Consider the following 21,216-nt stretch of genomic DNA (forward strand, 5'->3'; position numbering starts at 1 on the left):
TGAAGGGAAGAAGAAAAGCAGAAAGAAAAGAAAACATGCGAAGCCAAGAATTATGTAAGATTGCCCTTGTTTTTCACAATTTTGAAAAAAAAACAGCAGTACCTAAAAGCTTTCATTTTATGACAAAAATGTCCGATTGTAAGAGAATCTAACAATTACTTTGCATTTCTAAATTTAATTCACTCTTTACAGAACTCCAAAGAGAAACTTGGGCAATCTCTCTGCAAATCACCTCTCTCCACAGCTTCCCCTGTAACTGCAGAAAGCACTGGAGTGGTCAAAGCAAATGGTTTCCTACATGAAAATCTATGACCACAAAAGGACTTCCATTTTCTTTGGGGCCTGTAAAAACAAACATTCATGTGTGGAATGAAGAAGATTCTCTCACTTGGGGAATTCCATTTTTCTTCAAGTCAGTATTTCCCACGTGCTTCCAGTTAGAAATCAGTGAGGCGTGCCCGGAACTAAATTAAGCAGGGCAAGTACTGATTTCAATTTCAGAGTAGTCTGCAACGTTTGTTTTAACCTCAGGTAAGATCTTTAGGTAAATTACTTCAGTGTGAGTAGGTAAAGTGTGAACCCAACAAAGATTCATCTCCACTATTACAAGAACTTTATAATCACCAAAACTATCAGAGGGTAAGGTGGCTGACATTCTGTGTGTGTGTGTGTGTGTGAGTGTGTGTGTGTGTGAGTGTGTGTGTGTGTGTGTGTGTGTGTGTGAGATTCGGGGTCTCTGTGTGTGTCAAAGGAGGCCCTGCGTGGCTGACAGAAAATATATTTAAGCTGAAATTTAAACTCACACAAATTACTGGCTATGGACTTTGCTCATTCTTTGGACAACTGTATTTCGGTTTGGATAAATTCAGCAAAATTAATTCCTTGATGGTCATTTAAATTACTTCTTTAAAAAGTAAAAAAAAGAAAAACTGAGCATTCAGAGATAGTCAAATTCCTAGTCCAGAAACTAAAAGAGATTGTTTCACTTAATAAAGAGAAATTATGTTAAACGTCTTTGGGAATTCAGAATTTGCATATCCTACACTCATCGGTTCATACTCTACATCAAAATGGGTAAATGCCTCTAACTCAGAGCCATCTGAAAAATTTCAGATCTAAAATATAAAAAGCTTCCTCTGATGAACTCTTTAGACTATTAAAGAGGTGCTGCCCATCTTGTTTTGCCCTTCATTGAACTCCCCCTCCACCGTGCGTGATCTCTTTGAGTCACCTATCACAAATCTCTATGTCCAGCGCCCCCCAACGCCCTGCTCATGCCCAGGTACTCCTGGATATCTCCTTGAGGATTTCTCCTGTTGGCCCACCACTCTCAAGGTGTGTGCTCACCCACTGTCTCTTCACACATGTGTTCAGTGATGCACTGAGACAGACAAGCATCTGCTAAACCAGGACATTCGCTGACTCTCTCATGAATAAGTAGTAACTGAGTGCTCTGTGCCAGCCCCGTGCAGGTAAAGAAATAGACATTGTACCTGCACTCAGTTCGCACAAACTAGAGGGTCAATATGAACAAGTATAAGAGATAATTCCAGCATGTGATAAGTGATGTGGTATGGGGGATACAGGTGCTACGTAGGGTGCATGACGGGGGCATCACACTGGGATCCAGGAAGGTAGAAAAGACAGCCAGTGAACTGACAACTCAGGGGAGTCCTGCAGGGCAGGGAAGATTTAACCACTCAACAATTTCAAGAAAAGCAAAGAACATGAAAAGGATGTACATGGTGGCATATTCCAGAAATCGAAACAAGTTCAGTATAGCCATGTCCTCCAACCTGGTGGGGGGAATAGGAGAAAAACAGCGGTAGAATTAAGCAGAATTCCTGGCCCATGGGGACTCTTGTGTGATGGAGTAGGTGTTTCATATCAGCAGCAATGGAAAGGATGGTGGATCGAAGAGTTCTATTACATTTACATTTAGAAAGCTCGCTGTAGCCACGTTGTTGAGAGTGGAGTGGAGGAGGGGGAGAGGACTCTATTAGGAGGCTGATGAGCTGATCCAGAGGCAGAGATGCTGATGCTCTGGGTGAAGGCAGAGGCAGAGAGGATGTACAGATTAATCGGTTGCGGTTATAACTCATACAGCTCAAAGCTATTCACTAGGGAGGAGTCTGTGGGCTCAGTGGCTTCTTAGTTATGGGAGAGGCAGGAAAACGACAATGCCCAGGTTTGTGACGAGTAAATGGTGACACACAGAAGGGACAACAGACTGGGGAAAAGAAGATGATAATTCCCTTTGTACCCAAGTTGGGTCTGAGGGCAGACTGATAGAGATTACCCACCAGGCAGCGGTCCTCATGGGCCGGGAACTTGAGAGAAAAACAAGAAAGGGCTTTGGGGGCTGTGATCATGTAGAGCATTTGAAGTTGCAGGTGTGAGATTCCCTAAAGACGTGTAAACATTGAGAAGAGAGGGAACCTAGGATCCAGCACTGAGTTTATCAATAGCTGATGCTCAGCGGGGTACCAGAGAGTGTTTTTTGTTTTTCTCAATGGAAAAAGACATATCTAAAGAATAAAAACTCTGAATATATCTCAATTCTTAGGTACTTGGGTAAAATGTATTTAAGAATACAAACGACTCCTTTGAACATCAAGATATGCAGGTTGTGTGACTCAAGATACTTTTGAAGGGAAGGAGATTTAGATTTTAGCATTTGTACAATTATTTACTTATCTCTTGTTGTAGCATTGCCAATCCTATTATAAACACCAAAAATATGTACAAGGCTAGAATAGAATTTTATTTTATGTACAACTCGTAAAAAGTTGTAAAATCAAAGGACTTACTGCTCACGTAACTTATTCAGTTCCTAGTTTTAAACGAGAACAGGCATCTCTTTTTTTCTCACCGGAGAAGTTAATATATTTATAAAGGCAAGTTTTAAAATATGTATGCATGTCAGTTATAAATCCCAGTATACACGTCAGTTATAAATACTGTTATAAATTATGGACTGCCTTCTCCAAAAGGCATTTATACCTGTAAGATATTTATAAGAAACTGAAGTTGCGATGAAGGTCTGTAAAAATGCCATTAGTCTCTCTAAAATGTTGGCATTTCTAAAGTTTTTCTCCCTGAACTGAGGTGTATTTATTTACAGTAAATTTCTTTAGAGAATTATAAATCGCCCATGCCTATAAATTGATACCCAAATAATACCTCTTTCTAAAATATCATTTCCAAAATGAATAGGAAATGGTATTTTTACGGGTGAACAATTTTTAAAAACAATTCAAGACATCCTATGGTATTTTCTGGACAAAATAATCAAGATACAGTTTACTCAAAATCCTCTATTAACAGAAATCTCTCATTGTTTTTTGAGTCTAAATCGAGGAAGAGTATTCTGGGTTTGGTGTCATGTGTTCCAATGGAAAAGCCCCACTCTCTCTTTCAGTGTTAAAGCTTTGCTTCTAGTTCTTGGCTGGTGGATTTGTCCATTCAAGCCCTTCCGCTGCTCTGCTGGACACCAAGAAAGCATGCTGGGCAACACAGGTAAAGTCTCTGCTGTGTTGGAGCTTACGTTCTGGTGGAGACCCCATTGGAGTAGGTTTAATGGAGCAAAGTGGAAAAGACATATGATCTTCAGACCCTCTCCTCGGCACTAAAATGTTGAAGGATTTAGAAAATACTCAATTAATGGCGAGTCATTTTCTAGAGAAGCAGAGGGTAAAGGTGAGATTGGTTTTTAAATCTGCCTTATCTGTACACTATCGGTGGCCATTTCTGGAAAACTGTGTGTTGGACATCTGTCTCTGTGAATCTAGCAGCTGGATCAATTGACCTGGACACATGGGCACAGATGGTCTGATGCATTTACCTCCATCATTCTCACCAATCTTCCAAGCTATGCAAAAATCCCTCTTTTAACAGAAGTTGATGGTTCTCAGTGATTGAAGACCCTGGGGCCAGGCTCTAGGGAGGAAGAATCAGCAAGGCTGGTTAGGCTCCTACAGCCAGCGAGGGGTGGCTGATGCTAGAGCCAGTGCCGGGCCATGGAAATCCTCAGAGCAAAGCTGGTTGAATTCCCGAGATGTGCAGAATGACCTATGGTGTGTATGTGTACGTGGGAGGGGTGTCTGGGAAATTCTAGACAAAATAGGAACCCCCCCTAAAATTATGTTTTTTTAAAGTTGGGGTCAGATATTGTGCAGCTGGTTTTGAAAAAAATGCAGCAATTGGGAAGTGTTTCTTCATTAATTTACCATTAATCATTAATAAATGGTAAGCGTTGGGAATGTAGCTGGTACACTGGGAATACGGTAATAAAAACATTCACCTTAATTGCTCTGCATTTTGCAAAGTCAATGCAGCTTTTGAATCATATTTCCCATATAAGTTCATGACTATGCTTCTCTAGGCTGAAAACATAGTTTCAGAAAACCCAAAGTTTGGGAAATTTTTGGAATGTGACAGGTAATGGCGTGGAATACCGATATCCTCTACCTTATCCATCAGTGATTCTTCTATCTTATGGCTTTTGTGTGACAAACGTTCCAGGAAGCTTTATGAAGGAAGTAGCAGTTGTATTGGGCTTATGTGCCTTACATCAAGTTTTACAGGTCTTTCATAAATAAGTAATTTTTGTAAACAGAAGCAGTTGTTTTAAAACACACCAGCTTAGATTGATTTCTTACTGGTCCTCTCTGCTAATTATAATAAACCCTGGAAATAACAAGCAACCCAAGAAGAACTCTGAAAAGTCCAAGGAGAAAGGTGACTCAGGACCCACAGAAGGGTGAAACCATGGACGGGCAGGGTAGCCTACGTCCTTACACCCAATAGAAGAAGGCAACCCTGGACCCAGTGTTTCCCAGCCCAACCCAGCGACAGAAGGGGGCCCAGGTAGAGGCATCCCTCCCCCTTTTAAACCATGTCTCCCTGACAATATCAGGTGAATACAGCACCATGACCCTGCTAACACTAAGCGTCAGAGCAGGCACTCTTTTTCCACTGAGACCGAGATGCCCCTCCCCAAAGAGAGACAAGGGTGGCTGGGGAGGGGATGGCACCTGCAAGTGGGGGGGGGGGTGCATACTCCAGAGGCCTCCAGCCCTGAAAGTCTTTTGTCCCCGTGGAAATTCTCCTACCCCACCCAGAGACATGGGGCAGCCTGGCCCGAGGAAACGCCTTCTACCCCTTTGGGGACACCAGAAGAAACCAGTAGGAACTCCAGGGGCACCAGATAAACCAATCATACCAAAATAATACCTGGAAGGGTCTGAAAATTAAACTGTCATTGGATCCACCTCCCACTCAGGTAGACTGGAACCTGAACGCTAAACCTAAGCAGGGTGACTGCCTGCTAAAATAGAAGATGTATATAGGACCAAGATTCTCCTAGCAACATAGCCAAAATGTCCAAGAAGCAATTAAAAAGCACTTATCATGGTCATACCAAAATCAGAAAATCATAATTTGACTAAGACAATTAACTGACACCAAGAGCAGGATGAATCACGCTGGAATTATTTGATGATGATTTTAAAGCAGCCATCATAAGAATGCTTTAACAAGCAATTACAAATTCTCTTGAAACAAAGGATAAAATAGAACACCTCATCAAAGACATAGAAGTTATAAGAGAGAACCGAATGGAAATCACAGAACTGAAAAGTACAACAGCAAATAAAATGCATCAACTCATACCAAATATTTCATTTGACCTGCAGTTAAATAAAACAAAAACCATACACTGGGTCCTGAAAAAAACCATTTAAATGTCTGGTAACAGAAAAGTGACATATTTAGTCCAAGGCATGTTTTTAAAAAATTTTTGTTAAATCTAGTCCTATTTCCCCTGAGTCGATTCTCTTACGAAAGTGGTTAAAGGGAAACAATTAGCTCCTCTTTGCAATGATACCCGGTCCAAAATCTAAAAGCCCAGTCAGTCAAAGTGAAAAATTGGTTAAAATGATTCATTCAAGTTTGGTCGTGTTCTGCTACATTTTACCACTTTCAGATTTAGCTCCTTCCAGAAGCAATCTCTGACTACAAGGGGCACATTTTGATAATTTACTGATTACCACCTCATCAGCACAGGCCAGTAAGTTGTGTTCAAGGAAAGAGGACTTGCTTATATGTTCACTTCTCTATGTTTTACAAATGACAAAACTTCTCACCCAGTGTATCCTGGGATGCTGCTGTGCTAGCATGGATTACTAATGTCCTGATGGTATACTTTTGATGCCCCGATACTCCTGGGATCCTAGTGAGACCTGGGAAACCTGGACTCCTGAGGCCAATGATTTCAGCTACATCCAGCCGTATCTCATGAACCCAACCATTCACTTATGCACACGCTCACTTGCTAGAAGCACAGATTTGGAGTTGTCAGTAGCCTGAAAAAAATATTTACTGAATGAATGAATCTTTTTTCTACAGGAAACGTCATCAGAACAAACAACGTTCTTATTAGTTTGGAAGACCTTCCCAAGCAATATGCTTTTCCTACGATGCTTGAGATGCAAATGCTTTCAATTTATTCAACAGTTGCATGACTCAAATTGTATGATGGATATTTTGCACACTGGTTAGTATCTAAGGGATTTAACTTACTATAAATTCTGTGAGTGAGATTGTTACCACAAGCTAATGTTTGGACATCAACAAGTTTAGCTTACATCTCCATATATATGTAACCTGAGTTATATTTTCTACTATTACCACTAAGACTTTCTCTAACATAACATATTATGTATTTTTTGTAAATCAATTGTAACATTAATAGATTATTATGAACACCGCTGGATCACATTCACCCATATAAATTATTTAGAAGTTAAAGTTTGCTTCTTCTTCATGGTATATTAGTATCTAGTGAGAAATTAGTTTGTGCAGTAGTAACTCAAGATATGTTAGCTACAGCCAAGCATCAATTCAGAGAAAGAACTCTGCTACCCATCCTTCATTCATTAAAATGAAATATAATTTATAGAAAAAAATAAAATATAAAATGTAATTTTGCTTTACATCTACTAACTCTAGAAAACAAACACAATTACCCTAGACTCATGAAACTGTACACTGATAAGAACTATATAATATTAAGAAAATAGTATTAAGTCCATTCTATAAAGAATGTTTCTAAGTTTTGATTATTTCTCCAATGATTCTGACTACAACACGCAGAGTTCTGAGGAATGTAGGCTATGAATGTGTCCTTCTAAAAGTAAATGTTTTCTTTCAACCACAAACATATTTGTTTAGTAAGACGAGTCCATTAAAAGTCAAGTTACATAATGTTAGTACATAATCTGAAAACAAAACAAAACAAAATATGAAATGATGCATTGGTCATAAAATAATTCTTTAAAACTAACCCAGAACATTATTTTACCTGGCCGTACTTTGCTGCCAAGTGGAGTGGGGTCCAGTACTGATTATCTGCTACATTGAGATCCCCGCCATGTTCCAGGAGAAGACATACCACTTCCTTGTAGCCACTTGCACATGCCATATGCAACTGCAACGAAGAGATATTTTGTCATTTAACTTAAAAAAGCAGGGACAGCAATGTAGTTTATTCAGTGGTTGAAAGACACCCATTTAATAAAGTATCAGGTCTAAAACACAGAGACCTTTTAAAAAGAACACATATGTAATTTTATTGGGTACGAGTGGATGTCGTCATTCTTTGAAAAAAGGGTTATAGGTTAATTATTTATTATTTTCCTTCTGACCCTGACAATGTGCACTTTTCCATGTAATTCCTATTTCCCTCTCCAGTGCCCCTTTCTACTATAATCTGAATACTTGTAAATACAGAATATAATATCTCAGTGATTTACCACTTCTTGTCCCGAAGTCACACGTGTACTGACTAGCTCTAAAATTCCAGCCCTGTATTTGGTGTTACAGGAGGGGGACTCAAAGATATAAATGACCACAGGAAATGTGATCATTGCCATGGCTACATACATGTAAAAGGGACAGGAGGGGCTTCCCTGGTGGCGCAGTGGTTGAGAGTCCGCCTGCCGATGCAGGGGACGCGGGTTCGTGCCCTGGTCCGGGAAGATCCCACATGCCGCAGAGCGGCTGGGCCCGTGAGCGATGGCCACTGAGCCTGCGCGTCCGGAGCCTGTGCTCCGCAACGGGAGAGGCCGCAACAGTGAGAGGCCCCCGTACCGCAAAAAAAAAAAAAAAAAAAAAAGGGACAGGAGCAGTAGAAAGGATGAATTAATGCCAACAAGCTCTAAAATGATTATGTAGCTATCATTTTAATGTTCTCCCAGTTGAGTTTCTCAATGCAAACTGAAGCTTAGAAATGAAGCCTCAGGAACTACCATGATGAGATCAGGGTTTGGAGGAATTTTTCAAATTTTCCTATGGGGGAATTCCTGTTTCTTGGCAACAGGTTTTATTTGTAAGTAAATTATCATCATCCTCAATTGAAACTAGGTTATTAAGTAACTACATGGTGCAATTTGTAATCATAATAATTAAGAAGAGGAATCTATAAGGAAAGGAAAAAGAACTAATTTAAAAGTAGTAAAAACAACTTCTAGGTTTTGTAGCATGGAATCTTGTAGCTCGACTCCTTGCCATTTTTATTACAAAGACAAGATTACAATAAAGTCAAAAGGGCTTATTCAATATTAATTTTGATAAAATTCAGAAAAAAGTTTGCTTTTCTACCTTTGGACTTAATTATGCTCTTCAATCTACAGTGACGTTTATATATTTATGTTTTGTATGTACTTTCAACTACATTAGAACAACAAATAATTCAATCTAACTTGAGGTATAAACATTAAGAGATTGCCACACTTGGTTACACACAGAATTCATCTCGTTGACATTCCAGCAAACCATCCCTAGAATGATATATCCACAGCTATTTTAGAGAAATATGATTTTACGTATTTTCCTAAAGAACTCATCTTTCTCCTGCTTCTAAATTTATTTCATATTATTTGAATAATCAGTCAGTGACTGGCAAGTTACCCTGCTATATGCACTAACATCTGGATTTCAGATGTTCACTTGTAGCATAAGCCTGCATGGAGAATGGGTCCACTGGTTGGTTAGCGCCTCATACTAAGATGCGAAGTTCGTAGGATCAACCCCTTCGTGAGTAGATTTGTTTTCCATGTGGCAAAACTCCGGTTCCACCATTCAGAACTTAGCCCAACTCTCACCCAAGTCATCCCCTGAGCTACTCACGAGGTAAAGACTAAAAGGAAAACCATCTTGGCTAACTTAGCAGCAAAGCAATACAAAGCAGGGGCTACCAGTGACATCTAGGGCAGCAGGCACATTTAATCCTCGGTTATCTCAGAATAAAAGCAAAACACCTAACTTTTTTTTTAAGTATGGTTGATTTACAATGTCGTGTTAGTTTCAGGTATACAGAAGTGATTCAGTTTTATTATTTATATATATATATGTATATATTTTCAGATCCTTTTCCCTTATAGGTTATTATAAAATACTGAACATAGTTCCCTGTGCTATACAGTAGGTCCTTGTTGTTTGTCTATTTTATATAGAGCGGTGTGTATATGTTAATCCAAAACTCCTAATTTACCCCTCCCCCTCTTTCTCCTTTTGGTAATTAAGTTTGTTTTCTATGTCTATGGGTCTATTTCTGTTTTGTATTTAAGTTCATTTGTATCATTTATCATATGGCATATGTGTGGAATCTAAAAAAAAGGCACCAACTTTGAGTCACTCCACTTCATCACAAGAGATAACAGAATATTTAAAAATCATCCTAGTAACATATCAGAAGTTTAGAGCCATTACTTTGATTCTACTGGCAATCAAGTTCTGTATCCTTAAGTCACTAAACCTATGGGTGGGTACCGTTTCTCATCATGGAAGTTCGACTTCAAGTTAAAAATTTTTTAAAGTGTCTATTTTCTGGGCTTCCCTGGTGGCGCAGTGGTTGAGAGTCCGCCTGCCGATGCGGGGGACATGGGTTCGTGCCCCGGTCCAGGAAGATCCCACTTGCCACGGAGTGGCTGGGCCCGTGAGCCATGGCCACTGAGCCTGCGCATCCGGAGCCTGTGCTCCGCAACGGGAGAGGACACAGCAGTGAGAGGCCCGCGTACCGCAAAAAAGAAAAAAAGTGTCTATTTTCTGAAATGGAATTTATAGTCCTGCCTTGTCCTGACCATGGCTGGACGGTATCGGTGCCAGAATGTGTAAGTGTTGATCACATGACATCTTAGAATACCCCTCTCCTGCTATGAGAACCACAGAGGCAGTGGTTGTTCCCGTAGAGAATTAGCAACAGCTTTTTGGAAGCACAGTCCTCATGGAAAGTTATCGCAAGCTGAAAATCACCTACCCAGTTACAACACAGAACAGGACGTTAAAGTGGTTTCACAAACGTCCCGCATAAAAGTTCTACATTATTTCTTCTCTTCAGAACAACCGAAGGGACAGTCACCCTCCCAATTTTGCAGCTGGAGAAGTTGTGGATTAGATCACTGAGGTAACTGACCCAGGGAAGCAGGGCCACCGTGGGCTGAAGCCACGTTCCTCTGCATGTCCAGCACTCACATTTTGAAACAGCAAAGGCGAGTGGACATCCAAGTTGGCCGGGCTACAAGGATAACGCTGCAGTGTGAATGCTCCTAACAAACGTTGCATTCACTCCACAATTTATTTGTTTAAACATGCAAATGTTCTTCCTGCAAACCTCCCCTGCCTCACATACCAATTCGGTATTATAATGTGCGTCTCTAGAACACGTGCACAATTTACACACTTGCTTGTTTCCCCTGGCACACCAGCGAGGTTGGCATGGCTGTGTGTGTGAAGCGTGGCTTATTGCCACCTTGCATACTAATGATGCGAAGCTCACAGGATCAACCCCTTTAGGAACAGATTCGTTTCCATGTAGCAAAACTCCAGTTCCACCATTTAGAACATAGCCCCACTCTCACCCGGTCATTTCCTCAGCTGCTTATGAGGCAAAGACTTAAAGGAAAACCCTCTTGACTTGCTTAGCAGCAAAGCTAGCCACAGCAGGAGCTACCAGTGACATCCAGGGCGGCCGGCACATTTAATCCTAGGTCATCTCAGAACAAAAGCCAAACACCTAACTCTGAGACATTCCACTTCATCACAACAGAAGATTTTAAAATCATCCTAATAAAAAATCAGTGAGGCCTGACTTCATGCAAGTTGGAAGTTTTCATTATTATATATGTCCAGACACTCTAATCTCTAAATCGAGGCTATGTACGGTGACAGAAAGTAACCACAAAAGCTTTATTCCCTAGATGTGACCAGAAAACTGATGACACTGGCTAAGTCTTCTTCCAGAAGTAAGGATGAAACAGTGCTACCGAAATTTAAAAATAGGAAACGAAAATAAAATTGCTTGATATTTTGCACTTCATGGATAATTATTTTCCAACAAACCAAGTAAATATGGCTCAAGGCCAGATGTGATATATCAAATTCTGTGACAAGACAGGAAAGAACCAGCTTCTTGATAACATATATACTAGTTATCAGTGCTTTCAAAGAGTATTTATGAACCTGAACTCAGGAACTCCTTTTCATATGCTCTGTAACGTGGCTTTTTTGGGGGGAACTCTATCCTTTTCTGAAGCTTTTGTTTTCTTTTAAGAAGAATATTAACATAAACTAAGAGATCTTTTTAAAAGAGCTATCCTGGTGGTGGGAGGGATAAATTAGGAGTTTGGGATTAACATATACACACTACTCTATATAAAACAAACAACAAAGTTCTCCCGTGTAGCCCAGGGAAGTATACTCAATATCTTGCAATAACCTAGAGCAGAAAAGAATCTGAAAAATAATATATATATGGATAACTGAATCACTGGGCTGTACACCTGAAACTAATACAACATTGTAAATCAACTATACTAAAAAATTTTTTTAATAAAAATTTTTAAAAAGAGCTACCGGGCTTCCCTGGTGGCGCAGTGGTTGAGAGTCCGCCTGCCGATGCAGGGAACGCGGGTTCGTGCCCCGGTCCGGGAAGATCCCACATGCCGCGGAGCGGCTGGGCCCGTGAGCCATGGCCGCTGAGCCTGTGCGTCCGGAGCCTGTGCTCCACAGCGAGAGAGACCACAACAGTGAGAGGCCCGCGTACCAAAAAAAAATAAAAATAAAAAATAAATAAATAAATAAAAAGAGCTACCTTATATTTGGGTTTTTTATTGCATGTTCCTAAAAAAGGAAGAAAAAGCAACATAAAAACCATCTTACTAGGAGTTGATCCTCCTTGAGTATTCTGTTAACAGTTTCACCTCTTTTGCACATACAGCGTAACAGCGTGGGGCACTGTGCCTGATTTTGAACCACAACTGACATTCCAACTCAGGATGTGGAAATCCGTCTGCGGCCAAGACTGTCTTCTTATCATGATCAGCAACAACAGTCAGGAACACACCATCCACATGCCCTTTACAGAAAGACAGCTCCAGGAGTGGCAGCTATTAACATAATCGACCAACCAACTCAGACAAAAGAATCAAAGAATCTGCTATTTGCCAAGTGCTGTGATCCTCAGGGAAGGACTTCCCGTTCACTGTGACTTTCTTCGTACAAAGCGTCACAACCTCAATAACAAAACAAGATTTAGTTATTACAGAATAATGATATGCCACACTTGTGTTCTCTGTTCAATAAAAAAAGTGACCAGGAATGTCAAAATTGCAGATGGTTGAAAATGATAGCAATTTATTGCTGTGTATTGATTCTTTTAATAGCTTATCTTCTGAGGTATGCAGGTCCTTTTATTGAGCGGGGATTGAAGCCCATGTGCTGTTTTTATTTAGCTGTGATTTCCAAAAACAACAACATGAAGTTGTAATATCTTCTGCCAAACAAAGAAACACAGACTCCACTGGGTTTTTACTACGCGTTAGATGTGTTAATTAACGTAGTTCCTGCCTTAAATGAGCTGTTAATTAAATAGCCCACTCTCGTCTGGATTTTGACCTCACTGTTCCACCAAAGCCGTCCCGATGAGAAGACCGAGGACGCCCAAGTTACCAAGTCTGGCAGCTGAGTCTCCACCTCCGTCTCCTTGACCTCTCAGCAGTGTTACCTTGATAGTTAATCATCCCTCCTGCTCACGCTTTCTTTACTGGGCTCCCGGGACATCTCATATACTCTCGGTTTTCCTCCCACCTTGGGAGTTCCTCTTCGCATCTCATTTCTGGATCTTCCTCTTTTCCTGCGCTCCATGGCTCAGTCCCCAATCCTCTTTCCTTCTGTATCAAATCAGTGACTTCATGCAGGGTCAAGGGCCTCAACAGTACGTACGTGCTAAAGGTCCCCAAACTGCTTGTCCAGTCCAGGCATCGCCCAAATTCCAGACTCCAGTATCCAACCACAGACTCGGCACCTCCATGACGTCGGCCAAGAGGCACTTTTAACTTCACATTTCCAGAATCCACCCTGATCCTCCCTGCTCTGAGCCCGGTTCTGAGCCTTCTCTATCTCATTCGGTGTCAACTCCATCATTCCAGTTGTTCAAACTAGAAATACCGGAGTCATTCTCAAGTCTTTCCATCCTCTCTCATCACATTCCGGTCAGGAAATCCCAATGGACCTTCTTTCAATGTAGACTGAAATGAGCCCCTTCTCATCACTCCAGCATCTACCATCTTGGTCTGAGTTGCATCATCGCTTGTTAGATTAAAGCAAAAGCCTTCTAACTGAACTCTCAGCTTCACCCTCGTCCTTTGACAGTCCATCCTTATCACAGCAGTCAGAATGAGGGATCCTTTTAGAACAGGAGTAGGATCCTCTCTTCAGAGCTCTTCAATCTATTCTCATCTCACACAGCGTAACTGCCACAGTCCTCGCACAGGCCCACAAGATGCTGTGTGATCTGGTCCTGGTTACCCCTCTCCTCCTGTTTTCCCTGCTCACCCACACTAGCCTCCGCGCTGTTTATCAATCACACCATACCTGGCCCTGCCTCAGGGCCTTTGCACTTACACCATTTAGCCTGGAATGCTCCTCCTTCACACCTACAGTGTGTGCAGACTTCTTTCAGGCCATCACTCGGAACACTTCTCGAGAGTGAGAACTTACCTGTCTCCCTACGCAAAATGTCAACTGTATACCCAGCATGCCCTGTCTTGTTTTACTATTTCTCATTTGCATTTATTATTAGTAATATGCTATATATTTAGCTCATTTATGTTGTATATTACCTGTCTTCCCCCAATGAAATGTGAGCCCATGACAAGAGGACTTCTGTGGTTTTGTTCACAGGTCACGGTCAGTAAATAGTTCCTCAATAAACTAGTTGGAATGTTTTTCCATTTGAATGTGTTATTTTTCAATAAACTCTAAACATGCTCTGTTTTCTTTTCCTACAGCTTAGAGTTACATTTTTGATAGTCTTCTGAAATTTACATCCCAAAGGCCAACATCAGTATCTAGGAAGATGATTCTATCAAGAAGTCTCAAGGCACTTACTTTGCACTTAATAAGTCTATAAAGCTGTCAGGTGTCACACAATTCATATCCATTTGGTTACGTTGCTTTCCTCATCTACCGTGCTCAACCTCACACCATATTTTCCCCATGTTGTAGAAACTGGACCACTTTCTAAAATTGGTTCCAACCAAATTCTATGCACCCCATGCTTCAGAGCTCATAATCCCTTCTGCTGCCCTAATTTACTTTCCTGAAACTTAATACATTTATGTATTTCCACAATCATTCATTTTAACCCCAGCATGCCCAGCCCAGGTAATTTTTATGGGTCAATAGGACCAAACGTTCTTATTTTGGTGATTAGACATTGTGTTTACAAAATTAATCCAAATTTAATTGCTGTGTGTTTAATTTTCTGCAGCTGTGCCTGATAGCAAAAAAAAGAAAAGGAATGACAGGAGTTTGCTTGAATTTAGAAATTCATTCATCAGAGTAATTCAGTTTCTTTTGCTTAAAATTAAAATGAAAACATTCTCCTGTAAGTTCCATCTCAAAAATCACATTGACAAAATAATGGATAAAAATTACTCTAAATTTGTAGGAAAAACATGCATACAAGGAAGGCTTAAAGAGAATATATCAACAGATAAACGTTGGGTGATGGTACAAGTGATTTGCATTTTCCTCTTTGCAAAATTTCTGCAATAAATATGTATTACTTTTAAATCAGAAAAATAAAAAACATTATTTAGAAGTTAATTGTGTATAATTCTATGTTTTAGAAATCAACGTACGTTCTCAACTTAAGCAGTGTCTCCTAGTGAAGCGTGGAACTTACCAGTGTTACGCCATCATTATTTTTCTCATTAACATTTCCTCCACATGACAAGAAGTGTTTGACGTCTGTTAGCATACTCATTGGTCTCTGAAGCTTCATCTGCCGCAGTGATGTCAGATCCACTCCTAGGGGGGAAAAGAGCCTTTTTCAAACAGAATGTACACTGCTCCTCAGCTGCAGGGGGTAAAAATTTAATTTTATCTTATATTTTTCAACGTGTTCCTTCCTCTTTGAAGCTCCTCTTCCAATTTGAACTCTCACTCAAAGCATCTGTAATTGTTTCTCTTGGCATGCAATCTTATTTCCAGCTAGAGTCTTGAATAATTTTCCTCTTATTATATCCCAAAATGTGATAGGATGCCTTACCCATGGCAGGCTTTCAGTGGATTTCTGTTTTAGTATAAATCATCAGCATAGACTGCCCAAAGTATGGTAAAGTACCTGCATTGAATTGAAATGAGTTGTAAAGACATACTTTCTGTTCCCTATGATTTTCCTCATTAAAATAGCTGCTCCTAAAAGCAATGCAGTGTCCTGGAATAGAAAAAGGATTTAGCGGGAAAACTGGAAAATTCTGAATAAAGCCTGTAGTTTACTTAATAATATTGTACCAATGTTAACTTCTTAGTGTGGATGAATACAGCACAGCTGTGTACATTTGTAATGCTAGAGGAATCTGCATGAAGGGTATCTGGGACCTCTCTGTACTATTTTTGCAACTTTCCTTCAAATTATTTTTTAAAGGACATTCCAAATGATGGTTTCATGACTCTTAATGTTAATAAGGAGAAATAAACTAAAATTGAGTGAAGACTGATAGCCCGGCTTCAATGAGGTGGGTGGTTTATGCAGAGAAGACTCAGTTCAGCTCACCTGCTTATACCTCTATCCAGTATATATTTCATCCTGAGCTTTCATGGTGGTGTAATCTCCATGGTAGCGTGTATCTCTGCATTTCTGCATCCCCTGTTCCTAACGTTGGCTCCTGGACATAATAGGTGTTTACTAAGGGGAAATAATCCACCTCATTCCAAGTGAAAGTAATAATAACGTCATAGTGAGATCAATGATGCTGGTGAAGATGATTCTGCTGCTGCTGAGGAGATGACACCTGTCCCTCAGCAAGTGTCTGCTATGAGCCAGCCACACTTCTGAGCAATTTCTCTCTCTTATCTGATTGAGTCCTTGCCACAAACATGGAGAGAGAGCAGTGGGCTAGAGCAAAAAGGCTGCAGTGATCCTCCTGGCTGTGCCTGGTCTGTGGCCGACCTCCCCAGGGTGACTCTTGGAAAGTGACTTAGCCTGACTGTCTGTATCCTCCGTCACTCAGATAATAATACATATCCCAAAGGAACAAAGCTATGGGCAGCGTTTATAAGACCTGTCTGCGTGGCACAGCGCAGCATGGTGCCCATCGGCTGTCATGTCCCCCTAGAGCGCACCACGCCTGCCTCCCTGCATCCCTTGTTCTCCCAGCCTGTGTCTTGCACTTACTATTTGTGCCAGTGGGGGCAGGTAACTTATCCTCTGCCTCAGTTTCCTCATCTGCAAAAGGGGCTGACAGTTTATTTCACCAGCTGTCGTGAGAATGAGTCAAAACACATACAGCATATAAAACAGGATTTAGCTTGCAGGAAGCACTCAATGAAAGGGACCTGTCATTTCATTATCAGTCAGCCTTCTGGTACATGGATCACCTGCCACACATTCAGGAGTGTTTTTCTTTACAATAAGGAGGCAGGGAAAAACCAAACAAAATAAAGCCAAATGCAGTATTTGAATAGTGTAGCTTGTTTCAAACACTCAGTTCAAAGCAAACCCATTTTAGGTGAAACATGAATGAGAAACACCAAAGCCACATCTCAGCTTCCTCATCATCAGAAGCCATTGCAGAAGGACTAACAGATCTCCCTAATAGGCACGTTGGAGGTTTCTAAACAACCAGCTGAAACTGGCACTCTATTCCTATTTTTAGGATTATGGAATTTGACACGTGAGTCATATCTGGAAAACACTGTTTCTCAGATGTCAGTGTTCAATTTTGCATATGCTGAAGTAGCAGAAAAACCTAATGGCTGCCCTACTCTAAGGCCATATTATTTTAACTTTTATAATATTGCGTGTTTACTGAAGTGGTATGCATCTTTTAGAGAATTATTTAAACATGTAATTAAAATTGAGTGATAAAAAAAGAATAGGGCTCAAAGATGAAAGACACAAATTAAAAGAGATTAGCTATCACTCATTTCAGACTCATGCACATTACAACATATTAGGTGGAAACAATCTATTTCTGGTGACTGTTGTGAAGATATGAGGGGAATATTATGACATTGTACCCCATTATTTTAAAACTTTATTTTGAATCAAATATGATACCGATTAAGATGTGAGTTTTAGATTTTTTCCGACATGTTCGGGGAAAAAAACCCCACAGATCTATTTTTGGTAAGACAATAGAATGGAAATTCCCTCACTTCTTGGTCAAATTTCTTAAGATGCTTCTGGAAAAAAGCCAAACAAGATGACTACAGCCCATAAGAAATCTATTATTTTGTAGTGGATAACGGGCCAATCCTCTCTTTCTGAAAAGAAGTTCAGTTTTATTTTCATACTGTTTCTTGAAAAAATTAATACATGCCCTGCTTAGATTTACTATTTTGAAAGGAATTTAGTAATTTTTTGTTTAATTTCGGACATAAGAAACCAATCATTTACCTGAAATGCACAAGTTATTACATGTGATACTAATTACTGCTACCTGATTACATTTGATTATATCAATAAATGTACATTAACATCTCAAGTCAATCTGAACCTTATCTTAACCTTCCTTAACTGACCCTCTCAAGGTAATATTGTTTTGTAACAATTCAGCGTTTCCTTTTCTCCATTATCCATCCTGTATCCGGGGTATTCTGTGCCGCTATCACAGATAATTTTATCACTATGCTATGACATGACCCACCCCATGGTTGTACCCTGGGGTTCCCTAAGCTCCGAGAATTGCATCTAATCTCAATTTTTGTCACTATGGGAAGCTTCCGAGGAGATCCAAGACTTGACGGGAAGCAAAAAAGTTAAGCAGGCTAATGATGAAAGTTGTTCTAGCAAAAGAGAAATAAACCAGTTTAAGCCAAAATGGTGTTGTAACCTCTACCGAATCCTGTTCCCCAACTCTGACCACAGGCTTAATGTGGGACTGTCCCAGGCAAATCGGGATCACTGTCACCCCAATAATGGGATGATTCTGAAGGGGTTGGTGACGGAACAGCATTTTGAAAGAACTTTGTTAAGCAGGAGAAACCTTCAAGGTCATTTGCAGACTGATGAATCTGGGAGTCTCTGAAAAATGCAGAGGGAGGGCTAAGTCTGGAGTTAAGAAGACCATTTTCCAAGGCTCTTCCAAAATAGAAAGACTGGGGTTTTAACTAGGGCAGTAATAGCGTGGCTGGTGAGATATGTGGACTTCTTAGAAAGATGTCAAGGAAAGAATCTGTAAGATTTGGTGACAATTCGACGTGAGGGATTCAGGAGAAGAAAAGTGATGTTCAGATACTCAGATTTCTGGGTGTAAAGGTAAAGAGAATACAGAGAGAGTGTGAAAGCACAACATGAAGGTCCACACTGGACACGTTATTTCAACTCGTCTGACATACAAGTCAAAGACACAAGACACGTAATGAAATTGCAGGTGCAATGCAGAAGGTCTTGAAAGATATCTAAGCTGCAAGAGTAACCCTGGGGTCAGGTAGCTGCTGAGGACACTAGGAAGAGGGGAAGATGACCAGGGACAGTGTGTAGAGAGAAGATGCTCAAAGACAAAGCCTTGCGAACAACCAACTACGTAAGTGGTGCCTCCAAAGGAAACTAAAAGAAGGGAGAAAAGCTATGGGAAGATCAGAGCAGGTGAGCCTTTTCATAGGAGAGTGTGATCAAGGTCACTGAACGTCACAGGGAGATGATGCAGGAGAGCAGAAAAGTGACAGCTGGATAGACAGCCGAGGGCAGAGGCAATCACCGTAGGGACGTGTCCAGATCGGTAGGGGAGGAAGCAGAACTTCAGTGGGCTCAGGAGAGGAAATTAGGAACTCAGAAGAATTATGAGCCCTTTTTCTCAAAGGATGGATTTGAAAGACAGGAGAAAGGGCCACGGGTGATGCTATATGAAGAGCAAAGTAAAAAGGGCTTGTTTTACTCTTCAGGGACTTGGAAACATAGACCTATATGTTGTTTTCCGTGGTGAGCATCTTTCCTGGACACCTTGAGCTCTCCCCGCAGCTCTCCCCTTTCTCTGCTGGCTCATTTAATAATCAGTGGCTTTCCTTGAACGCCAGCTGGCTTGTCGTGCACCGGAGATCTCATCTGCATCAGATGCTTGATCAGAACTCCTTGCTGTCTTGTTTTCCGGCCCAGGAAGCTCAGGCAGTGAGCTGAGGTTAATTGCCGCGACCAGGGGTACAGCGTATGCCGGCGGTGACAGTACAGTTAGAACCTGTGACCAGCGATTTTCCATGTAATCGGCGTGCTCGCTACCTGGCCTGTCTTCTCCCACATGTGTCCTCGTGTGACAGTGTGATAAGTACTCCGATCTGAAGCTGAACGATGCAGAGTGAGAATTCAAGGTTTTCCCCCGCCCAGTTAGAAGAACGCAGTGCACCAAGTAATGAAAATCCCATCTTGGAACGTTAGAAATTTCTAACAGTATCAGCCCATGCTGTCACAACCGATAACTCTAAAAGTGCACCAACGGGGCGGGGGAGGATGCAGAGAATAAATTGAATTAGACAGTATTTACTGGAACTACGGCAGCTGATCCAGATAAGGAGGAAGGATGTGGGCAGAAATGGAACCAGACTGTGAATGGGGTGAAGGAGGTGCAGAGAGATGAAAGGCAGAGGCCAGTGCAACAGCAGGGACAAATGGAAAACAGAATTAAAAATGTAAGAGATATTAAAGTGCATTTGTTCTGGCAAACATGTATCTCACAAATGGATTGTGACAGCCATCGTCGTGACAGATTTTCTCCTAACCATTCAGAGTCAGTATCTCCTTCTCAATTTTTCCTTAACCATTTTTTTCTTTTCTTTTTTTTTTTTTTGCTGTACGCGGGCCTCTTACTGTTGTGGTCTCTCCCGTTGTGGAGCACAGGCTCCGGACGCACAGGCTCAGCGGCCATGGCTCACGGGCCCAGCCGCTCCGCGGCATGTGGGATCTTCCCGGACCGGGGCACGAACCCATGTCCCCTGCATCGGCAGGCGGACTCTCAACCACCGCGCCACCAGGGAAGCCCTCCTTAATCATTTTTAAATCAGCCTCTTAAAGGAATACACTTATTTTTCTTTATATGGAATAGTAACACTGCTCTTGCAAACGCTCAGCGTTCTTAGCAAACAAAATGCTCCCATGAGTTGGAAAGGTGAAGAAGTTCATTCTTTTGCAAAGAAAGATACTTAATTTTAGTTTCCAAAGGGAAAGATACATGACTGTAGCTATTACAAATTCAGAACAATGAGAACAGGAAACGATCCCACAGAACTGGCACAGATAAATAAGACAGCCGCATTCCTCACTCAGATTCAGAATCGCGCACTCCAAGTTAAGTTTTGCAAAGATCCAAATGATAACCTTCCCAGCAGTGGAACAACAAGTCACAGCTGACGAGATGCGAGAAAGCACTACGTCCCTCCTGTAGGAGTGGGTACCAGGGAGTGACTCTACCCCACGGCCTGTCACCCGGGGCCACGACTTGGTGACCCTCAGAACCACGGCACAGCTCACAGTTTCTCCAGTGAAGATGACATCGCTTACCTTGCTTTCAGAATTAATGAGACAAGTTTTTTTTAAGAACCCATGGCTGCTAAGCACTAATTATTATTGTTCTAAGCCCTGCTGAGAATAAACCTTTGGAGACAAGTGATCTGGAGCAGGTACAGAGCACAGAGAGCAAAGAGGCAGACGTGCAGGCT

General features: G+C 41.2%; 1 protein-coding gene across 1 annotated transcript in view; it reads right to left on the reverse strand.

The window, feature by feature from the left end:
* The window catches only part of MYO16 (myosin XVI), a 427,770-nt gene that overhangs the window by 298,416 nt on the left and 108,138 nt on the right, over positions 1–21,216 (reverse strand). The window contains 2 exon segments of the mRNA XM_067712857.1: positions 7,364–7,489; positions 15,248–15,372. Of these exon segments, the coding sequence (XP_067568958.1) occupies positions 7,364–7,489; positions 15,248–15,372 (251 nt within the window).

Source organism: Pseudorca crassidens, chromosome 18 (assembly GCF_039906515.1).
Source record: "Pseudorca crassidens isolate mPseCra1 chromosome 18, mPseCra1.hap1, whole genome shotgun sequence".
In the NCBI taxonomy this organism is placed as follows: Eukaryota; Metazoa; Chordata; class Mammalia; order Artiodactyla; family Delphinidae; genus Pseudorca; species Pseudorca crassidens.